At 43.9% G+C, this 20,528-nt stretch overlaps 1 protein-coding gene across 1 annotated transcript in view; it reads left to right on the forward strand.

Moving 5' to 3' along the window:
• The first annotated feature begins 1,433 nt into the window (after positions 1-1,433).
• RAB6B (RAB6B, member RAS oncogene family) overlaps positions 1,434-20,528 on the forward strand; it is an 86,503-nt gene continuing 67,408 nt past the window's right edge. The window contains exon 1 of the mRNA XM_068280427.1: positions 1,434-1,773. Coding sequence (XP_068136528.1) covers positions 1,434-1,773 — 340 coding nt within the window. The remainder of the gene's footprint in view (positions 1,774-20,528) is intronic.

Genomic DNA, 20,528 nt, shown 5'->3' on the forward strand with positions numbered 1-20,528 from the left:
CCTAAAAACACATTGCCTCTTGGTATGATTATTGTATACTACCCTACCTCTTGTTTTCCCCTCATTCCTTTAGATTGTAAGCTTCTCACCCTCTCCCAGACCATCTCTTTTGTGTCTGGAATGTGTTATATATTTTATTCATCATGTTACTTTTGTCACTGTCATTACCAATTCTGTATTTTGTATCGTTTCTGTATTTTGTTACCAATTCTGTATTTTGTATATTGCTGTATACCATTGTCTGTTATATTATGTACCCCACGTTTGTTTTATACTATGTACGGCGCCACAGAATATGTTGGCGCTTTATAAATCAATAATAATAATAATAATTGCCAGTGACCGATCCCGAGCTCAAAATCGATCTGTTTCTTGATCTGGCTATCGTTCCATGTGTGTGTTCTTTCCATTCATTTTAAAACGATATGTAATCTGAAGAATGATCGGAAATCAATCATGATCGGAATAAAAAAAATAAATCGCATAGGTATGTACACTAGCTTTCTTCATTATCCAGTCAATGTAATGCTGGGTACACACGATGCAATTTCCCATCCGATCGACCGTTTATCTGACAGGAATTTGCATCGTGAGTACATGTCCAAACTGCTCCTGATTAATAACGGGATCAATTTTCCCGTGATAACTTCGGAAAATCGATCCTGTTATGGAAGGGGAACAGATCGAACATGATGGAAATAATTGTCCGATTCCCGTCTATATAGCATCGTGTGTACTCAGCATTAGATCTAAATATCGATCTGATCACTCGCTTGAATAGGATCTGATGAGAAAATGACACGGTGTGTATCAGTCTTAATATGTACCTGAGATGGGAGGTTAGCAATAAAATATGCATACCTGGGGCTTCCTCCAGCCCCCTCCAGCCTGATCGCTCCCATGCCATCCTCTTCTCCCTCTCCATTTGCCCACAACTGGATCCAGAATATCCTCTAGTCCGGGCCAGTTTGCACATGCGCAGTCCGGCCAGGCGTGCTCCCCTGTCTCGCTCCTGTTGCTGGGAGCATTCTGCACCTGTACAGTAGTAGTGCGCAGGCGCAGAACACTCCAGGCTACATGAACACTGCGGGAGCATGTGCGTGGCTGGACCGCGCATGCGCAGTTGGCTCTGGACTGCAGGATTTTCCAGGGCCAGTTGTGGGCAAACGGAGAGGAAGAAGAGGACGCCGTGGGATCGATCAGGCCGGAGGGGGCTGGAGGAAACCCCAGGTATGTATATTTTATTGCTAATCCCCCATCTCAGGTTCCCTTTAAAAGTGTGTCTCCCCCGGCTGCCTGATGCAGGTGCTTCTCCAGCCAATTCCTGTGCCTCCCTGTATGTCTTGCTCATTCAGTCTGTGAATCAGCTTGTGCACTGACATCAGCAGTATGTGAGAGCAGGGAGGGAGAAGAAGTAGGCAGGCGTATTGTGTATGGGTGGGGAGGGGAGAGATGTGAAGCAGAGCTGCCTGAAGCATCCTCATCCTGATTCACCTACTGTAGTGCCTGCTCTGCCTCTCCTAGGAAAGGAATTAACCTCTTCTGGTCTCACTGCAGACACCACCCAGTTAACCCCACATCCCTCCCTCCACTCCAGCATCCATTCGGAGCACACGCACAGGACTGTGCTGAGACCAGCCTGCAGAGAGGGAATTTGGCTGCTCTTCTCCCTGGTCCTGTCTCCTGGTCCTTCCCCGAGCATCATGTCTGCAGGGGGAGATTTTGGCAACCCACTAAGGAAATTCAAGCTGGTCTTTCTAGGAGAACAGAGCGGTAAGTGTTACCAGATCATCTAAGGCATTCATCTCTTTATTATTACAGATTGTGTATTTTTTCCTATAGTTATTAACTATGTACAGGGCAGCCTTGCTTTTTTTCAGCAGTCTTCTGTCATACCTCAATGTCAGCTGGTCCTCTGTCTGCAGGTTCCTCCACCATCATTCCAGCAACACCCCAACACCTTATCTGCTCCGATAGCCCCATCCCCACATATATACATAATGAGAGAGGGGCGCTCAGGTGAGGTGTCTATTAACCCCTCCCACATTGACAGAGACACGTCACCCCCTCACCCATTACCCCACCTTGGCGTTTTAAAATCTTCATAACCTTACAATTCCTTCTCTTTTTTTTAATTATTCATATTTGATCTTGGCTATTCATTGATTCTGTGATCTGATATATATATGAAATATGTTCGCTGTATCCTTGGCGATGGTAATGGAAGGCTAAAAGATAAATGGTAGAAGTGAACCCTCATTTATTAATAAGTGACATCAGCTGGACTGAGGCCTTACGCATGAGGCGGAACCTTGCTATAGACCAGATCGCTACCATAAACTTGATTTTTTTTTGTGGGCATTGAAGGAGTTAATGTATCCGGGAAGCTATGTCTATAGTATGGCGAGATATCTTTTTATAACATAGCAGGTTGCAAGCATCCTGTGGTATAATGTAAGGTTTGCTTCATTTGGACACACCCTTAATGACTCCTGGGATATGTGCAAGACACACACACAGACCGCTTCCCTGTTATCTGAGGGGAAGGGGAAGATATGTTAGTTGAAGGTGTCATATGTTTATATAAGCTGTCACATTGTCAAGCGCTGTCTGTCTGATGAATTTTATATCAGATGCGAGGGGAATCCTGCATATTTACAGATAAATGTCACAAGGCTGGCCCTGGAATCATTTGATATAAAGAAAATAAAATAAGGCTCTGACAGACATGAGAAGATTGGTACCCAATTTAGCTGATTTTGCACTTTTGTGCACACATTGTTTAAATAAGTAATTGTACAGTCAGATTGTCCTTGCACATGCAACTCATGGGCAACTTAAAAAATAATAATAAGCAATTTATGAGACTAGAGGCTAGTTCTCATTAGGTAGAGCACTAATTTAGGGGGGAAAACACTATTTTACACAATTATTGTTTGGTTGCAGAGATTTCACATATGTATGTGTAGAGTGACATAGCTACAGAGACATGGGCCTCACTGCAAATTTCACACCAGTCCACCCTCACCACCACCCCCATACTGAATATGTATTATAATCACATGGTATGGTCCACCAAAACCAGCTTTCCAAGGACAGCCACTGTATGAGGGAGGTGCAGGCAGAGAAAAGGAATGCTTTGTTGATGATCACCATTATTGAAAGCTCATATATAGGCGATCATCGTCACTATGGCACCAATAAAAGGCTAATGCAGTGACTTCTAGAGCATTTTATTAAAAAGTCTCCATAAGGAATAAGTGTATGTATCCATGAATTGTGGGGATGTTTCCAACCTACATTTTCATCAAGCCAGCACTTTTTCAGTGAGGAGACCTTGGGCAAGACTACCTAACACTGCTACTGCCTATAGAGGGCACCCTAGGGACTGCAGCTGTTGTGCTTGGAGTCCGCCAGGAGAAAAGCGCAATATAAATGTTCTTTTTTTTGCCATTAACATTCATCATGATATAAACATGGTGGGGCCGATTCACCAGAATAGATGCAAAGAAATCTGGAACAAGGGCGAAGGAGCTGTCAGGCCAACCAATAAGGCTTCAGCTGGTAAAATGAACAAGGAATTTGATTGGCTGCTCTGGACAACCACTCCAGTCTTGCTCCACTTTTCCCCTTCTTCACGTGTCTTAATACGTCAGTCCACATAAATGATTCAAAACCTTTATTTAACACGTGGAGACCAAGAATCCAGTTGTTCTGCAAATCTTGTAGCCTAATTGGCTGCAAAGAATTTTTATAAATAGAGTGAATTTTCCAATGGTTAAAAAGCCGACTGTTGGTTGGACCACCCGCCACCTTCATAAATTTCCTGTTTAACATTCCTTAAATGAATACCGCAACGCTACATTCATATCCATCCGGCAAGGTATCTTTCTAAACAGCCCCATTAAAATGGATATCTGGTCGCCGGGACAAGGTCCTCCAGCACCCAAGGCTGAGACACCAAAGTGCGCCCCTCCATCCCTGTCACCCCAGCCATCACACACTGATTGCTATTAGACTAAGAGGCGCCACAGGGCCCACAACCTCCCCAACACCTTAATATCTAGTTATCTGGCTTGCAGTCACTGCCATGTATTCCCATTTCTTATTTCTTTCTGCTTTAAACACAATTAGAAATGACAGCTGAATGAATTGTGCGCCCCCTCCTACACTGCGCCCTGAGGCTGGAGCCTCTCCAGCCTATGCCTCGGCCCGGCCCTGGGTCACCTTGAGAGGAGATGGTGAATTGTGCAGTGTTACATTCAGTATTCTGAGCCTGGAATATCACCTCACCCTTCAGGTCAAAGGTGACGGCTGCAGGCTAATATTTAGAGACTTTGTGACCCTGTAAGGGAAGCCATTAATAACGGACAGCCTTTATGAGCAGCTGTTGAGGAATGAGACCATGAGCTATATTAGCTATTAAACTGAGAGCTGTAGTGTGAGCAGAGAGCATTGTGGGTGAGCAGGGAAAGGGCATAGTGGCTTATCTAATAAGGCAAGAGCAGCCTGCGGAGTGTCTGAAATGATAATTACCAACCAGAACTCATCCTTGACTGCCAAATAAAAAAAAAAGAAATAAAGAAAAAGAAACAAACAGCATTTTATTGATTGCTAGCTAGGTAGTACAGACAATATGATTCTGTTCTTTCCATTGAATAAGAATTATAACAATTTGTAGAATAATATAGCTATCTTATAATTGCAGTTATAATCCTTTACTGATTTTGCTTCCCCAAAGAGATCTCAAACCCACTCGACTGCCCATTAACCTAGTCCCTGGAGATCCTCACTGGACAATTTCTTCTGTGAGGAGAATTCATGGTTTATTGATTCAGTAATATCTTCTTTTACATGCTTCTCTATGATTGCCTGGTCAGGATCAGCCTACACAGGAAGCAAAAGTAAGACATGATCACATGACTGTGATCGGCTTACCAGAGGAATACAAGTCAGGCACTTGATAAATGGACCACAGACTTCTTTGTGGATTCCTCTTCATCATCCCTAAAGCATAGCTCCCAACTGTCCCACTTTTGGAAGGACTGTCTCTCTTTGGGAGCCCTGTCCTTCTGTCCCTCTTTCCTCCTCATTTGTCCCTCTTTCAGGACTTTTTCCCTCTTTCTAGGTAAATATATATATATGGTACACTATAGTAGACAGACGTAGTCCGGCACTCAAATGCTGACTCTGGGGGGATTGAGGGCTCCACTCAGAAAGCACCTAGCATGTGCGTGCCTGCTAGCAACTTCCACCACCCTTGAGTAGGGACCTTCACACAGGCTCACAGTCCAAGGCAGGAGGCGTGCAGCAAGTGGGGTCAGTGCAGGGCACAACATACAATTAGCACATGTAAAAGAAAGGATACTGTGCACCTGTCTCCTTGTTCGAACTGCCGTTTTATTTTCTTCACACAGCCTGTGGTAAACAGTTATGACATACATGCGTAAATAACGTCAAACCTGAACTGCTGAAGGTGCTGCGGTGGTTGAGGGAGGGTGACCAGGGACAGATAGGACGACACAACAGCCGTTTCACGCCACTCGGGCGCTTGTTCACGTGCGTGTCAAGCGCCCGAGTGGCGTGAAACGGCTGTTGTGTCGTCCTATCTGTCCCTGGTCACCCTCCCTCAACCACCGCAGCACCTTCAGCAGTTCAGGTTTGACGTTATTTACGCATGTATGTCATAACTGTTTACCACAGGCTGTGTGAAGAAAATAAAACGGCAGTTCGAACAAGGAGACAGGTGCACAGTATCCTTTCTTTTACATGTGCGAAATATATATATATATTTCTCTACTAAAAAATGTGTTTGACTGTAAACTTTATTCCCATCCTTTAAATTGATATATTACTCATTTTAAAATGTTAATATGAAAGAAAATGAACCAGGATAGATAGGGCCAGTGTGTTTTGAATTATAAAACAACATATTTTTTTAATGAAATCTTTATAGTATGCGTGACTAGGGGTGTGATGGGGGCTTGATCAGGGGTATGGCAGGGGCGTGGCTTAAAAGATACATCCAGGCTAAAAAAACCCCCAAAATCCACTTACCTGGGGCTTCCTCCAACCCCTGGCAGCCGTCCTGTGCGGTCCACCGCGCGCGCGGGTCAAGTGGTCCGGCTGACGTCATCAGCATTGTACTGCGCCATTCTTTCTCATCCCAAAAAGTTGGGAGGTATGGCTACAGTACACAGGCATCTGGTATGTTTGAGGCTTTCACACTGCAAATTGCAATTTTGATTTCTGATTCCGCTTTGCTATTTTCAGTTAATGTTATCAATGCAAGAAGAAAAATGCAGAAAAAAACGCAGCATGCAGGACTTTATTTAATTGCCTCAAAATCAGAAATCTGAATCTGAATTGCATGTACTGTAAAAGAGCCCTTATTCCTGCACTGGCCCAATAATCAAAGTATTGGTAAATAATTCAAATGTTGCAAACCAGCATCACATAGTGTTGCACAAGTGCAAAATCTTTAAAGAGGAACTCCAGTGAAAATAGTGTAATAAAAAAGTGCTTCATTTTTACAATAATTACAGTATGTATAAATGATTTAGTCAGTGTTTGCCCATTGTAAAATCTTTCCTCTCCCCGATTTACATTCTGACATTTATTACATGGTGACATTTTTACTGTGGGCAGGTTATGTAGCTGCTGTTAGCTGTTTTGGCGTTAGAGACAGCTGTAAACAGCTATTTCCTGTCTGTGAACCTTGTTACATTGTGGCAAATTGTCAAATGTACCGAGGTCCTCAGAGCTTCTTGTGGGAGGGGTTTCACCACAATATCAGTCTTACAGCGCCCCCTGATGGTCTGTTTGTGAAAAGCAATAGATTTCTCATGTAAAAGGGGGTATCAGCTACTGATTGGGATAAAGTTAAATTCTTGGTTGGAGTTTCTCTTTAAAGGGAAATTGAAGCGAGGAAAATTATTTAAAATAAACACATGACATAGCTGCAAATGAATATTACATACTAACCTCACCGTCAGCGCAGTACGCCGCGGGCAACATGGCCATTAGTTCAGGTTGCTTAAAGTTTTTGGAGCATCTACCTCATCAATCGCCTACTTCTAATTAATCCTCTCAAAGAGGAACTGTAGTGAAATTAATGAATAAAATTGCTATTTTTTTTACAATATTAATGTATAAATTATTCAGTGTTTGCCCATTCTAGCTTCTTTCCTCACCCTGATTTACATTCTGATATTTATCACAGGTGGCGACATCTTTAATTCTGTCAGGTTCAGCTCTGCGGAATGTTTGGTTACTGAGAATTCTGAAGCTAATACAAAATATACCTGGCCTTCTAGAATGCTCTGGAAGAGAATTCTGCATAGCTAATCAGTCTAGGCTAAACATGAGTGGGAGGGCCATGCTACATTTACTATACTGTACACCAATATACAGATATAAGAAGCAGTGGCGAAGCTAGAGTCTATTGGGCTCCATATCAACAATTTCATGGGGTCTTTAGATCTAGACACTCTTGAGCAATGTCACCTCCCCCTCCCCTATGGATGAGTTGACTGGGCAATTTCCATTTCCATGCAATGTACACTGTGTATATTCCATGGGCGCTACGACAAAGCCAGAGGGTAGAGATAAATAGGAAAGTTAATAGTCAACACAACAAGTACCACCTGGGCCCCCCTCATCTCTAGGGCCCCATAGCAATTGCTATGACTATTGCTACGCCCCTGATAGGAAGAGTTTCTGATGCTGAAACCAGGAAAATTACCGTAAAAGTGGGTATTCTGATTAATTTACTGCACTCTACTATATGTCACTACTACAGTGCCTTTTTAACAATAAAACTCTTTTCTGACCCAAAAACCCTAACCTCCCCGATTAACGCTAATATATTCCTAACACTCAACCTTCAACTTCTTTCTAACACCTCCCTCTTGGCCTTAGCCCCTTCCTAACAGCCAGACCTAAGGCTGGGAGCTCACTTTGCAGAATTGCATGCCTTTTTTAGGAGTGCACGGCCGAAAAACACATTCTGCAAAGTGAGCACCTAACTGATGCTTATTTTCATCCACTTCTAGATGATAAGGTTCTGGTAACACCGACAGCATCAGTTGTTAACACACTAGTACCAATAATTTGTTCAAGCATTTGTGCAACAGGTAACTGTAGGTGATGTGGACCCCTGCTGAGATTGCAGTGCCCAAACCTTGCGCTGCTTACTGATAACATTGGGCGTAGGGTACACAATGTTATAAACAGTTTATCCAGTATCTGCCATGAGGCGGATGCAGGAACTGTAATCTGGCACCCTGGTGTACCTTGGAGAAGCCCTGAAGATCATCTGGGGGCTCAGAAAATGCTGATGTATTCTGATGGTAGACCTGACTGGATCTTTGCACTGTTTGGGTTTGCTTGTTTGCATTATAGCACGGGTGACCAAACATTTTAGGCCAAGCAAGAGCCATAATGCCCTTCTAGAGAGTACTAGGGGGTCGATCTAGGGAAATGAAGCACAATTTTTGCTGATTACAGTTAGGTAAACTATGCCTGGGACATTTTGTCAAATAAAACATTTCCACGGGAAATAACCCAAGTACCGTGTGCAGTTACCACAGTGGCAGCTACTAATCAATGACTGTTACTGCTGCTGGCACAGTGGCAGCTACTAATCAATGGCTGTTACTGCTGCTGGCACAGTGGCAGCTACTAATCAATGGCTGTTACTGCTGCTGGCACAGTGGCAGCTACTAATCAGTGACTGTTACTGCTGCTGGCACAGTGGCAGCTACTAATCAATGGCTGTTACTGCTGCTGGCACAGTGGCAGCTACTAATCAATGGCTGTTACTGCTGCTGGCACAGTGGCAGCTACTAATCAGTGACTGTTACTGCTGCTGGCACAGTGGCAGCTACTAATCAATGGCTGTTACTGCTGCTGGCACAGTGGCAGCTACTAATCAATGGCTGTTACTGCTGCTGGCACAGTGGCTGCTTCTAATCAGTGACTGTTACTGCTGCTGGCACAGTGGCTGCTTCTAATCAGTGACTGTTACTGCTGCTGGCACAGTGGCTGCTTCTAATCAGTGACTGTTACTGCTGCTGGCACAGTGGCTGCTTCTAATCAGTGACTGTTAGGCCGGATATACAATATAAGTGCTTTTGTGAGCTCTTGCGTTTGATTAGCGCCTGCTGAGCGCTTGTTGAAATATTGCAGGTGGCCCCTGCTTGCAGCACTGCATCTACGCACTGCGGGCCGCATGGATTTATCATCTATAGAGAGCTTTGTTGGGCCCCCAGAAATCTCTTGACGAGCTGCATTTGGCTCCCGGGGCCAGACTTTGGACATATCGCTTTTCCTCCCTTCTTCATCTTTCATGGCTATGTGTAGTAGGAATATGCAGATATTGTTGATTTATTATCTATCTACACATCACGTCTGACAAGTAGTGATCTAAACACAGACAGGAAGGGAATGGATTAAAGATGATACCAAGCTGGCCTAGTTTGAAGGTCACACTCATATGAGTATTTCTGTGACACACAGAGCCACAGAGGATTTGCATAAAGCAAAGAGAGGGAGGCAACACTGTCAGATGAGCAGATAAACCCACAGTATTTCTGGTGTACATACCATTGTAAATGAGGATATGTTAGTAAACTATAGGCAGCAAACAGGATCTCAGATTTCTTCAGAGGAGCAAATTCAGTATGTAAATTTTAAGTGCATTATTGATCACATGGCAATACGGAGTTCATTTAAAGGGAACCTAAACTGAGAAGGATATGGATTTTTCCTTTTAAAATAATACCAGTTGCCTGACTCTCCTGCTGATCCTGTGTCTCTAATACTTTTAGCCACAGCCCCTGAACAAGCATGCAGATCAGGTGCTCTGACTGGAGTCAGACTGGATTAGCTGCATGCTTGTTTCAGGTCTATGATTCAACCACTATTGCAGCCAAAGAGATCAGCAGGACTGCCAGGCAACTGGTATTGTTTAAAAGGAAACATCCATATCCCTCTCAGTTTAGGTTCCCTTTAACATACTTATGGTTTAAGCTTATGTATCCTATTACAGCATTTCACTGATGAGCAGAAACAAGTGTGATACTGTTGTTTTATAAGATTATACTCCATACTGTGTTTAATATACTACTGCGCATACATTAAACAAGGGCGCCAGTAAAAAAGAGCGTTGGTATAGACAACATTTAAAATATTTAACCATGAGAGAAGAAAAAAGTTTCCCTTATAAATGGAGTCCTATCTATATATACATATACTCTCCAAAGTCATATGTCAAAATTGAAAAAATCTTTATTAAATATTCTAACACATTCACATACAATTAAAATCGATAAAATGCCCCCATATGTCCCACAATAAGAGGACCGCCAGGGGAAAATCAAATGATCAAATAATCACATATATCAATACATAGGTCACCATGCAATCATGGCCAGCCAGCAACAATTATAAAGTGCTCAGTGCAAAGGAAGACTACTACTAACAATAGATCATAACTTCTGTGTGAAAACAAAACTGAGGATTGTGGACTGCGACACACACCCAGAAATCCGGATATGTGTCCCAGACCACAATCTATACAACACCAGATAACAATCAAGTGATACAATGTATTCAATATGTGCAAAACATACATATAATAAAGTGCATTAAAGTCAATGGCTCGCAGGACTAACTGTCCGCTTCCATCGAGGCTAAGAGATTAGCCTCGATGGAAGCGGACAGTTAGTCCTGCGAGCGCGTAAGGCATATTCTACCCCCACGCCAGGATCATTCTACCCACATGTAAGCAAACTCCAGCCATTGACTTTAATGCACTTTATTATATGTATGTTTTGCACATATTGAATACATTGTATCACTTGATTGTTATCTGGTGTTGTATAGATTGTGGTCTGGGACACATATCCGGATTTCTGGGTGTGTGTCGCAGTCCACAATCCTCAGTTTTGTTTTCACACAGAAGTTATGATCTATTGTTAGTAGTAGTCTTCCTTTGCACTGAGCACTTTATAATTGTTGCTGGCTGGCCATGATTGCATGGTGACCTATGTATTGATATATGTGATTATTTGATCATTTGATTTTCCCCTGGCGGTCCTCTTATTGTGGGACATATGGGGGCATTTTATCGATTTTAATTGTATGTGAATGTGTTAGAATATTTAATAAAGATTTTTTCAATTTTGACATATGACTTTGGAGAGTATATGTATATATAGATAGGACTCCATTTATAAGGGAAACTTTTTTCTTCTCTCATGGTTAAATATAATAGTTTATCCCTAGAATGGAGAACCATGAATGATAATAGTGCTCGTTATATGGGTTAAACATTTAAAATATTGTCTATAACAATATTTTTTATTGTATCTTTATCTGTGATAGAATAATAAATATGTTAAAAATAATGGCAATAAAATCGTAAAATATCGTCTATAACAGTGATGGCTAACCTTGGCACTCCAGCTGTGGTGGAACTACAAGTCCCATGAGGCATTGCAATACTCTGACAGTTCTAAGCATAACTCGGGGAGACCGAAGCATGATGGGTTTTGTAGTTTTGTCACAGCTGGAGTGCCAAGGTTAGCCATCACTGGTCTATAACAATGAAAACGAAAACATATTTGCAGTCGTAATAAGCATAGTAAAACATTGGTAAATATTACTGATATTTTACCACTACTAAACCTAACCTTCCTCACACAGAACCCTTCCTCTACAGATGACTAACCCTAAGACTCCCCAGGTAGTGCCTAACCTTAAGACCCCACCCTGTTGGTGCCTAACCCTAAGACCCCCCTGATGGTGCCTAACCCTAAGACACCCCCCCTGGTGGTGCCTAGCCCTAAAATCTCCCTTCCTGATGCCTAACCCAAAACCCCCTTCCTGACACCTAACCCTAAGACCCCCTTTCTCCGCTGCAAATAACATTTATACAAAAAGCAATACATTTCTAAGAAATTACATTTAAAAAACATAATTTATGATATTATAATTCTCAAAACTAATTTCAAAATGATAAATAAAAAAAGTTAAAATGATAATTTACTAAATGATAAAACAAATTTCAAAACAATATTTGTGAAAGCACTGATTTTCAAAACGAAAAATTTCAGTTGGACGGGCCCGACGCTCCGCTAATTATCAGGAGCACCAAATTTCTTATTTGGCGCCTAAGAGCCGATATTCTGCATTAGCGCCTTTGGGTCGCCCAAGTAGTTCATTAGCCCCAGGTGCCCACATTTCCTGATTCCTACTACTGCTGCTACTGTGTTCCACCTTACTCTATCTTCTGGTAAACCGGCTACTGCATATACAGTGAGGGGAACTATCTCCTCCTGACTATGTGCAGAGCCGGCTCTATCATGCAGAAAGGTTACCGGAACTCAGAGTTTAAAAACAGGAAGAAATGAAGACTCTCTGCTGCTTACTATTATACATAAAGCTCTCTTGGATGTGAAAGGTTGCATAACGCAAATGCTTTGACCATCCTCTTTTAACTACCATCAAGCTGTGCATGTTTAATCCCAGAGTGTACCGATATCCTTCCGGGGTGATCAATACTTAATGAGATCTTTGGTTTAATTCATATGGTTAATGGCTTTCCAATGATCCTCTTTGTCTCTGTCTTGTACATTGCTTGTATTTCATATCTTACATTCCGTGCACAACCACATACAAGCACACTTTTCAGCACTAAACTCTTTTAAAAAATACTAGACAAAAGAATTTCATGAAACTGGGGCTGCCAGTGATACATAATCATAAAAAAGGCAGTTGAGTAGTGATCTGTTGATTATTTATTAACCAGTAATTCTACAATTCTTTTTAAGAATCCGCCATGTGCAGGCAACTACCCCCCCCCCCCCCCCCACGCGCACGTGTCTTCTCTCCTTCCCACCCGCAGCAAGAGCAGTAATTGGCAGTTGTAATATGTGTGTGCAGCACTGCATCCATGCCATGCATATTACAACTGCCTTTGGGTTAGATAGATAGGTCCCATTTTTCATTTATTGCCATAATGTCCCACTCTCATTTCCCTCCAGTTCTCTGATAATCAGAGGTTTATGCACTTCGGGTAATACGGGAGAAAAGCCCTTAACAAATGTTTTGTGGTTGTAGAAGGGCCCTTTTAGTGTTGCTTGCCAATTTTTGCTTTTTGTCATTTTCGCATCAGACACTGTTTTTGATTTTGAGAAAATTTAGCAAAAATAAATTGTATTTTTGCAATATGGTCAAAGAAAACACATTTTTCTTTCCAATGCGAAAATTCACGAAAAACTACTGCAAAAATTGTCTAGTGCGAAAATTTACAAACTTATTACAAAAATGTTTTTTGATGGCATTTTCACTCGAAAGTCGAATCCTACATTATTTTCGCGAAAATGAATGTGAAACGAATATTGGCATTTTCTCTCATCACTGGGCCCTTTCACCCTTAGGCCCCGTTTACACTTAATCAGTTAGTACGCATTTTTTTCCTTCTCCATAGCAGTGCATTGTGAAAAAGATTTCAGTTAAAACGAATTAAGTGTGAAAGATGCCATATGAAAACGTGAGCATTACTTAAATTAATGTACAGCGCTGCGTAATATGTTGGAGCTTTATAAATACAATAAATAAATAATTACTTTGAAAATCAGTTGTCCTTTCAGTTTATGCAAATTTTGCATTCCAATTTATGCAGCTTGTAAATGGACCAATCAGATTCGCCCTCTGTGGGATATGATTGGTCCATTTTCAGGCTGTATAAATGTGTATAAAAATTTTGCATAATCCAACATTAACTCTGAATTATTTGCATTGACCATCCTGTCCCTGCTACTGAAGCCAAATAATTAGCAGCAAAACAGCCTCTGTAGTCCTCGCACTTCAAATTTCCTTTGATGGAACAGGTCAGGGGAAATGTACAGCCAGGGCCGTGCACCATACAAAAACAGAGATATACAAAATGGAGGAAGCTCAATTACCTCAGTCACGAGGCAGTGAAATGTCACAGCTTTAAATGTCATGAAATATGCATGTAATATATATTACATAGTGCCATGATAAGACTCATTGCAGTAGCCTTTCCACAGTCTGCATTGCTTTCTGTGTGTGCTTTCTCTTCCACCAGGGTCAGATTCCTGAGAAAGCCACATAGGCTGTGACCTGGGGGCATGCTGTGGATGTGTACATGGGCCGCGGGGGGGGGGGGGGGGGGGGCAGCCTGAAGAAAAGATACAGAAAGGGGTACTATCATGTATATGAATAGGCCTGAGAAAATAACCGGATGTCTGCACATGATAGGCTGCACATGGGAGAGGGGAGGCGAACACGGTGATTCCAGCGCAGGAGATTTGGGCGCAGCCGGCTCCACCATAGGCCGTAATAGGAATTACGACTATAGCAGCGCACAGGGAGTAACTTCGGCGCCGTCAGAAGAGGGAGCTGAAGTTACTTTTAAAACACTATAATTCAGCCTCCAGCAATTGCTGGAAGCCTAATTATTTTATTCCCCACCATCCATGGCAGCCTGGAGGGGGAATAGTATTTAACACGGCCGGAAACTTGTGCAACAGCAGGATCAGCCATATACCGCCTGTATCCTGCACCCAAGTCTCCCGCGCCGTCCACTCTCGTACGCGAGAGGAGGACCTGCTGTATATGGGGAGCTGCACATGGAGGAGAGGAGGACCTGCTGTATATGGAGAGCTGCACATGGAAGAGAGGAGGACCTGCTGTATATGGGGAGCTGCACATGGAGGAGAGGAGGACCTGCTGTACATGTGAAGCTGCACATGGAGGAGAGGAGGACCTGCTGTATATGGAGAGCTGCACATGGAGGAGAGGAGGACCTGCTGTATATGGAGAGCTGCACATGGAAGAGAGGAGGACCTGCTGTATATGGGGAGCTGCACATGGAAGAGAGGAGGACCTGCTGTATATGGGGAGCTGCACATGGAGGAGAGGAGGACCTGCTGTATATGGAGATCTGCACATGGAGGAGAGGAGGACCTGCTGTATATGGAGAGCTGCACATGGAAGAGAGGAGGACCTGCTGTATATGGGGAGCTGCACATGGAAGAGAGGAGGACCTGCTGTATATGGGGACCTGCACATGGAGATAAGGAGGACCAGCTGTATATGGGGAGCTGCATGCCCATGGAATAGAGGGGAACCTGCTGCATATGGGGAGCTGCACATGGAAGAGAGGAGGACCTGCTGCATATGGGGAGCTGCACATGGAAGAGAGGAGGACCTGCTGTATATAGGGAGCTGCACATGGAAGAGAGGAGGACCTGCTGTATATGGGGAGCTGCACATGGAAGAGAGGGGGACCTGCTGTATATGGGGAGCTGCACATGGAAGAAAGGAGGACCAGCTGTATATGGGGAGTGGCACATGGAAGAGAGGACCTGCTGTATATGGGGAGCTGCACATGGAAGAGAGGAGGACCTGTTGTATATGGGGAGCTGCACATGGAAGAGAGGAGGACCTGCTGTATATGGGAAGCGCTACATGGAGGAGAGGTCCTGCTGTATATGGGGAGCTGCACATGGAAGAGAGGAGGGCCTGTTGTATATGGGGAGCTGCACATGGAAGAGAGGAGGACCAGCTGTATATGGGGAGCGGCACATGGAAGAGAGGACCTGCTGTATATGGGGAGCTGCACATGGAAGAGAGGGGGACCTGCTGTATATGGGGAGCTGCACATGGAAGAGAGGAGGACCAGCTGTATATGGGGAGCGGCACATGGAAGAGAGGACCTGCTGTATATGGGGGGCTGCACATGGAAGAGAGGAGGACCTGTTGTATATGGGGAGCTGCACATGGAAGAGAGGAGGACCTGCTGTATATGGGAAGCGCTACATGGAGGAGATGTCCTGCTGTATATGGGGAGTTGCACATGGAAGAGAGGAGACCTGCTGTATATGGGGAGCTGCACATGGAAGAGAGGAGGACCTGCTGTATATGGGGAGCTGCACATGGAAGAGAGGACCTGCTGTATATGGGGAGCTGCACATGGAAGAGAGGAGGGCCTGTTGTATATGGGGAGCTGCACATGGAAGAGAGGAGGACCTGCTGTATATGGGGAGCTGCACATGGAAGAGAGGAGGACCTGTTGTATATGGGGAGCTGCACATGGAAGAGAGGACCTGCTGTAAATGGGGAGCTGCACATGGAAGAGAGGAGGACCTGCTGTATATGGGGAGCGGCACATGGAAGAGAGGACCTGCTGTATATGGGGAGCTGCACATGGAAGAGAGGAGGACCTGCTGTATATGGGGAGCTGCACATGGAAGAGAGGAGGACCTGCTGTATATGGGGAGCGGCACATGGAAGAGAGGACCTGCTGTATATGGGGAGCTGCACATGGAAGAGAGGAGGACCTGCTGTATATGGGGAGCTGCACATGGAAGAGAGGAGGACCTGCTGTATATGGGGAGCTGCACATGGAAGAGAGGACCTGCTGTCCATAGGGAGCTGCACACGTAAGAGGGAAGGCCAGTTTCTATGGTCAGGCAAGGCTGGTCACTGCCCAGTGTGCCAGAGGGGGGGAGCAGCATGGGCACAGAGGAAGCAGTGAGTATGGAAGAGAGCAGCAGAACGAGACAACTGACTTAGATGGGAAAATAACACATTTTGTTCTTCTCTACTTAAAATTATAAGTTAAAAATGTCGCTGCCATCCCCAATATGTGTGTGTGTGTGTGTGTGTGTGGGGGGGGGGGGGGGGGATAAAATAAATACGTTTTTTTTTTTTATTTATTAATAAAAAATCAAAATGAAAATGTCAGCAGCAATCAGTTACCACCAACAGAAAGCTCTGTTGGTGAGAAGAAAAGCGTAGCGTAGAGTAGTCTGAGGGACATTTTCCAAGGTGTAGAAAGTCTTCTCTGAGATTCCCTTTTCTGATAGCCAGGGTCTGTTTACCACTGTGGTGTACTGCAAGTAAAGGCAAAAGGGTGAGGGATGAACTCTGCATGGGGTGAGGCATTGGGAACACAGATCATTTAGTGCCTTAAACCTATATGTTGCATACTGGACCAATTAACAGCTATGAGCTTTATATTTTGCTAATGACTGGTGCACTTTAATATTTTCTTCATCAGCAAATTAATTTCTCAGGAAAAGTTCATCTCAGCTGTTGAGCTGTCATCACAGAATTCTAATAATGTCAAGCGCTGCTTGTCTCTTTGACAGACAGGCTGTTCCCGGAGACAGTGCTGGTGTTTGGCTAGCAGAGCTGTCAATCAAACAGCCAAGACACAAGGAAAGTGCTTTGTGTATGGATGCTACAGCGCCTGCAGAAGCCTTCACCTTACTTCAGGATGCCGGCAGTTCAGGGAAGGACACAGTGTCTTTGAGAGGAATCCTAATGACTTGTTTCAGTCTGGGATTAATTGTAGTGGCTACTTCAGCTCTCCCAAAGCAAAAGACAAAGAACATGTTGGAAAATGCATTTTGCTTCATTACAGATATACATTCACTTATAAAAGTAACAAGCATTATGATTATTATTATTATTTTATATTTACAGAGTGCTGAACACTAAATAGAGATCACAAACCAGCATATCTGACAAGTACATACTGTGACAGACACAGGAGTATAAGAGGACCCTAGTCATAGACAATACAGCAAATGATCTAGGTGGTGGGGAAACATAGTATTCCTTAGGTAGGGGAAATAGAACAGTGGGTAACTGGAGATTGTTAGGAGAGGAAGATAGGCTGGAGAGTTTGAGGATTCTTCCAGATGTTTTAAAGGTAGAGGCAAAAGTAATGGGATGAAAGAGGGAAATCCATAGAGCAGGGGCAGCCCTAGCGGAGTCTTGGAGCCGCCATGCATGGTAAGACACTATTAGTGAGTAGGCTTAAAAGAGTGGAGGCTGCCATATTGATTTCCTTGTTACCAATACCAGTTGCCTGGTATTGTCAAAAGGCAAAAAGTGCCATTTACCTAAATTGCTTTTACCTGAACCTTCATCACTTTACTTTACTGCAAGAAATTGCAGCTACTTCTTAACAAATATATGATCCCGGTACTTTAACCCTAACCCTAGCCTTATTGTCCATGAAGTTGTAGGCCTCATTGGAGTTTGGCCTCTTGATCCTTTGTAGAATCCTCTTCTGGATGTTACATAGTTGAAAAAAATAAAAAAGAAGACATCCGTCCAACCAGAACAAGATAAGAAAAAAACACCATTGTACAGAATCCTCACATATCCTAGTTAATCCAGGGGAAGCAAAAACCCCTCCCTCTGTGACTATATGAAACCATTATTTGGTAACTTTGGATTAAATCACTGCACTTAGAACTTCATAAATAAGCCAGATAGACCAGTACCTGTTTGTATAGTTTAACCTCTTGAGGACCGCAGTCTTAAACCTCCCTCATGAACAGGCCATTTTTTTGCTAATTAGGCCACTGCAGCTTTAAGGCCTTGCTGCAGGGCCGTACAATTCAGCACACAAGTGATTCCTCCCCCCTTTTCTGCCCACCCACAGAGCTTTCTGTTGGTGGGATATGATCGCTTCCAGGATATTTATTTTTTATAGGTATTTATATCTTTATTTTTTAAATAAAATAAGTTTTTTTTATTTTTTTAAATTTTGTATCCCTCCCTCCCTCCTCCAGGCAATCAGTGTGATCGGATGTCAGCGGAACACTTTTCTGCCTTCCAGGAGGACAGCAGTGTTACACGGCTGTCCCCAGTACAGCACTGCCTTAGATCACAGCACTGTACAGTATTATTAGACAGCGGTTTCGCCATCTAACAGTCCCTACCGGCGATCGCCACTGGGAGGCTGATGACGGCAGCGATCCCCTGCAATTTCCACCCTCAACACTTCACGCCAATTGGCGTGGAGTGGTCCTGGGGGCGCCGCGCTGCTCACGCCAATAGGCTTTGAGCAGTTGTTAGGCATTTAAAGTGTACCAGAGCTGTTGATAAAAGAAGAACCGATACTTACCCGCTGCTTCCTCCTGCAGCATAAACACGTGTGAGTCCCTCGCCATCCTCCCATGATCTGCCATTCAGCCGTGATCAGCCACGGTAATAGGCTCAGTTGGTATCAATCTGGGCTACTGCGCATGATTGACGTAACTGAGCCAATTACCGGGGCTGATCATGGCTGAACGGCAGATCACGGGAGGACACGTGTTTATGCTGCAGGAGGAAGCAGCATATCGGTTCTTCTTTTAAGGACAGCTCTGGTTTCCTTTAAGTTACTGACAGCAGGAATTCATGCAGTATCGCTTGGCTTATTGACGTTAGGGTGCACATACATGGTACAATTTTTTCATTTTTTTTTTCAATTAAATAATCTAGTTGGATTATTCCGTTAGGTCAAATCTAAACATTTTTTTAACATGTCCGATCGTATTTTTATTGAAAATACAGGATAATCGTTAGTTTTTCTTGATCGACAAAAAAAGATTCTTTTTGATTTTCATTCGATTAGATAGTTTTGGTCGAAAAAATGGAAAAACAAACGTTTTTATTGTACCGTGTATGAGCACCATTAGTAAGATCTCTGTAGCATAGAATAGAGCAGCATCTGAGCTGCAGGCACATAAATTCTGGATACCTCGGGGGATCTCAGGGGTGGAGGTTGACCACTGTCCGGAAGTTCCCTGTAAAATGAAGATGAAGGTTCATTGTTTACATTGCACATTCATACTGTTAGCTAGGGTAGCGGTAGTGTGGGAGATCTTTCATTAAAACCCTGCCCAGCTTTATTTTGTACTGGATTAATGCCTCCTTTCCCATCCCTCCCTCTCAGTTGTGTCTACATTTTTACGGTTTCCCTATAAATTTCTTTGCAGGCTGGTTTTACACTTTGGGAAAGCGTTGCAGTGTGATACAACCCCTCGATTTATATGATCCTATGACAGATTACAGGCCCGGGCCGAGGCGAGAGAGGCTCCAGCCTCAGGGAGCAGTGTAGGAGGGGGCGCACATCTCACTCAGCTATCATTCCTCTATTGTGTTTGAAGCAGAGAGAAATAAGAAAAGAGGATACATGGCAGTGACTGCAAGCCAGATAACTAGAGATTAAGGTGCTGTGGGGGTTGGGGGCCCCTCTTAGTGTAATAGCAATCAGTGTGTGTCGGCTGGGATGGGAGGGATGGACTTTGGTGTCTAAGCCTTGGGTGCTGGAGGACCTTGTCCCGGCCCTGACAGATTGCATCGACAGGGTCATTATGCATATAGCGCCTCCCCCCTGCAGGTCGTTTGTATGCCCCCAGCATGTCCTTCGCCCAGTAACGTACTCCCTACTGGACAGTAACGTACTCCCTACTGGACAGTAACGTACTCCCTACTGGACAGGAAGTACATCACTGGGATTCCCGGCTGCCCCATCATATTTGTAAAAAAAAAATTCTGTATCACGCAATGTAATGCCCCCCCACCCCCCTCCCCGGTGCCCGTGCATTTTAAATCTCACCTGTCGAGCTGCACTGACTCGACTCCCGGCCTCCTCCGCTGCCTCCCCCGAGCGCCACCATGACGAAACACACACGTGCCTGCTGGCA

This window comes from Hyperolius riggenbachi, chromosome 4, assembly GCF_040937935.1.
Source record: "Hyperolius riggenbachi isolate aHypRig1 chromosome 4, aHypRig1.pri, whole genome shotgun sequence".
Taxonomy (NCBI): Eukaryota; Metazoa; Chordata; class Amphibia; order Anura; family Hyperoliidae; genus Hyperolius; species Hyperolius riggenbachi.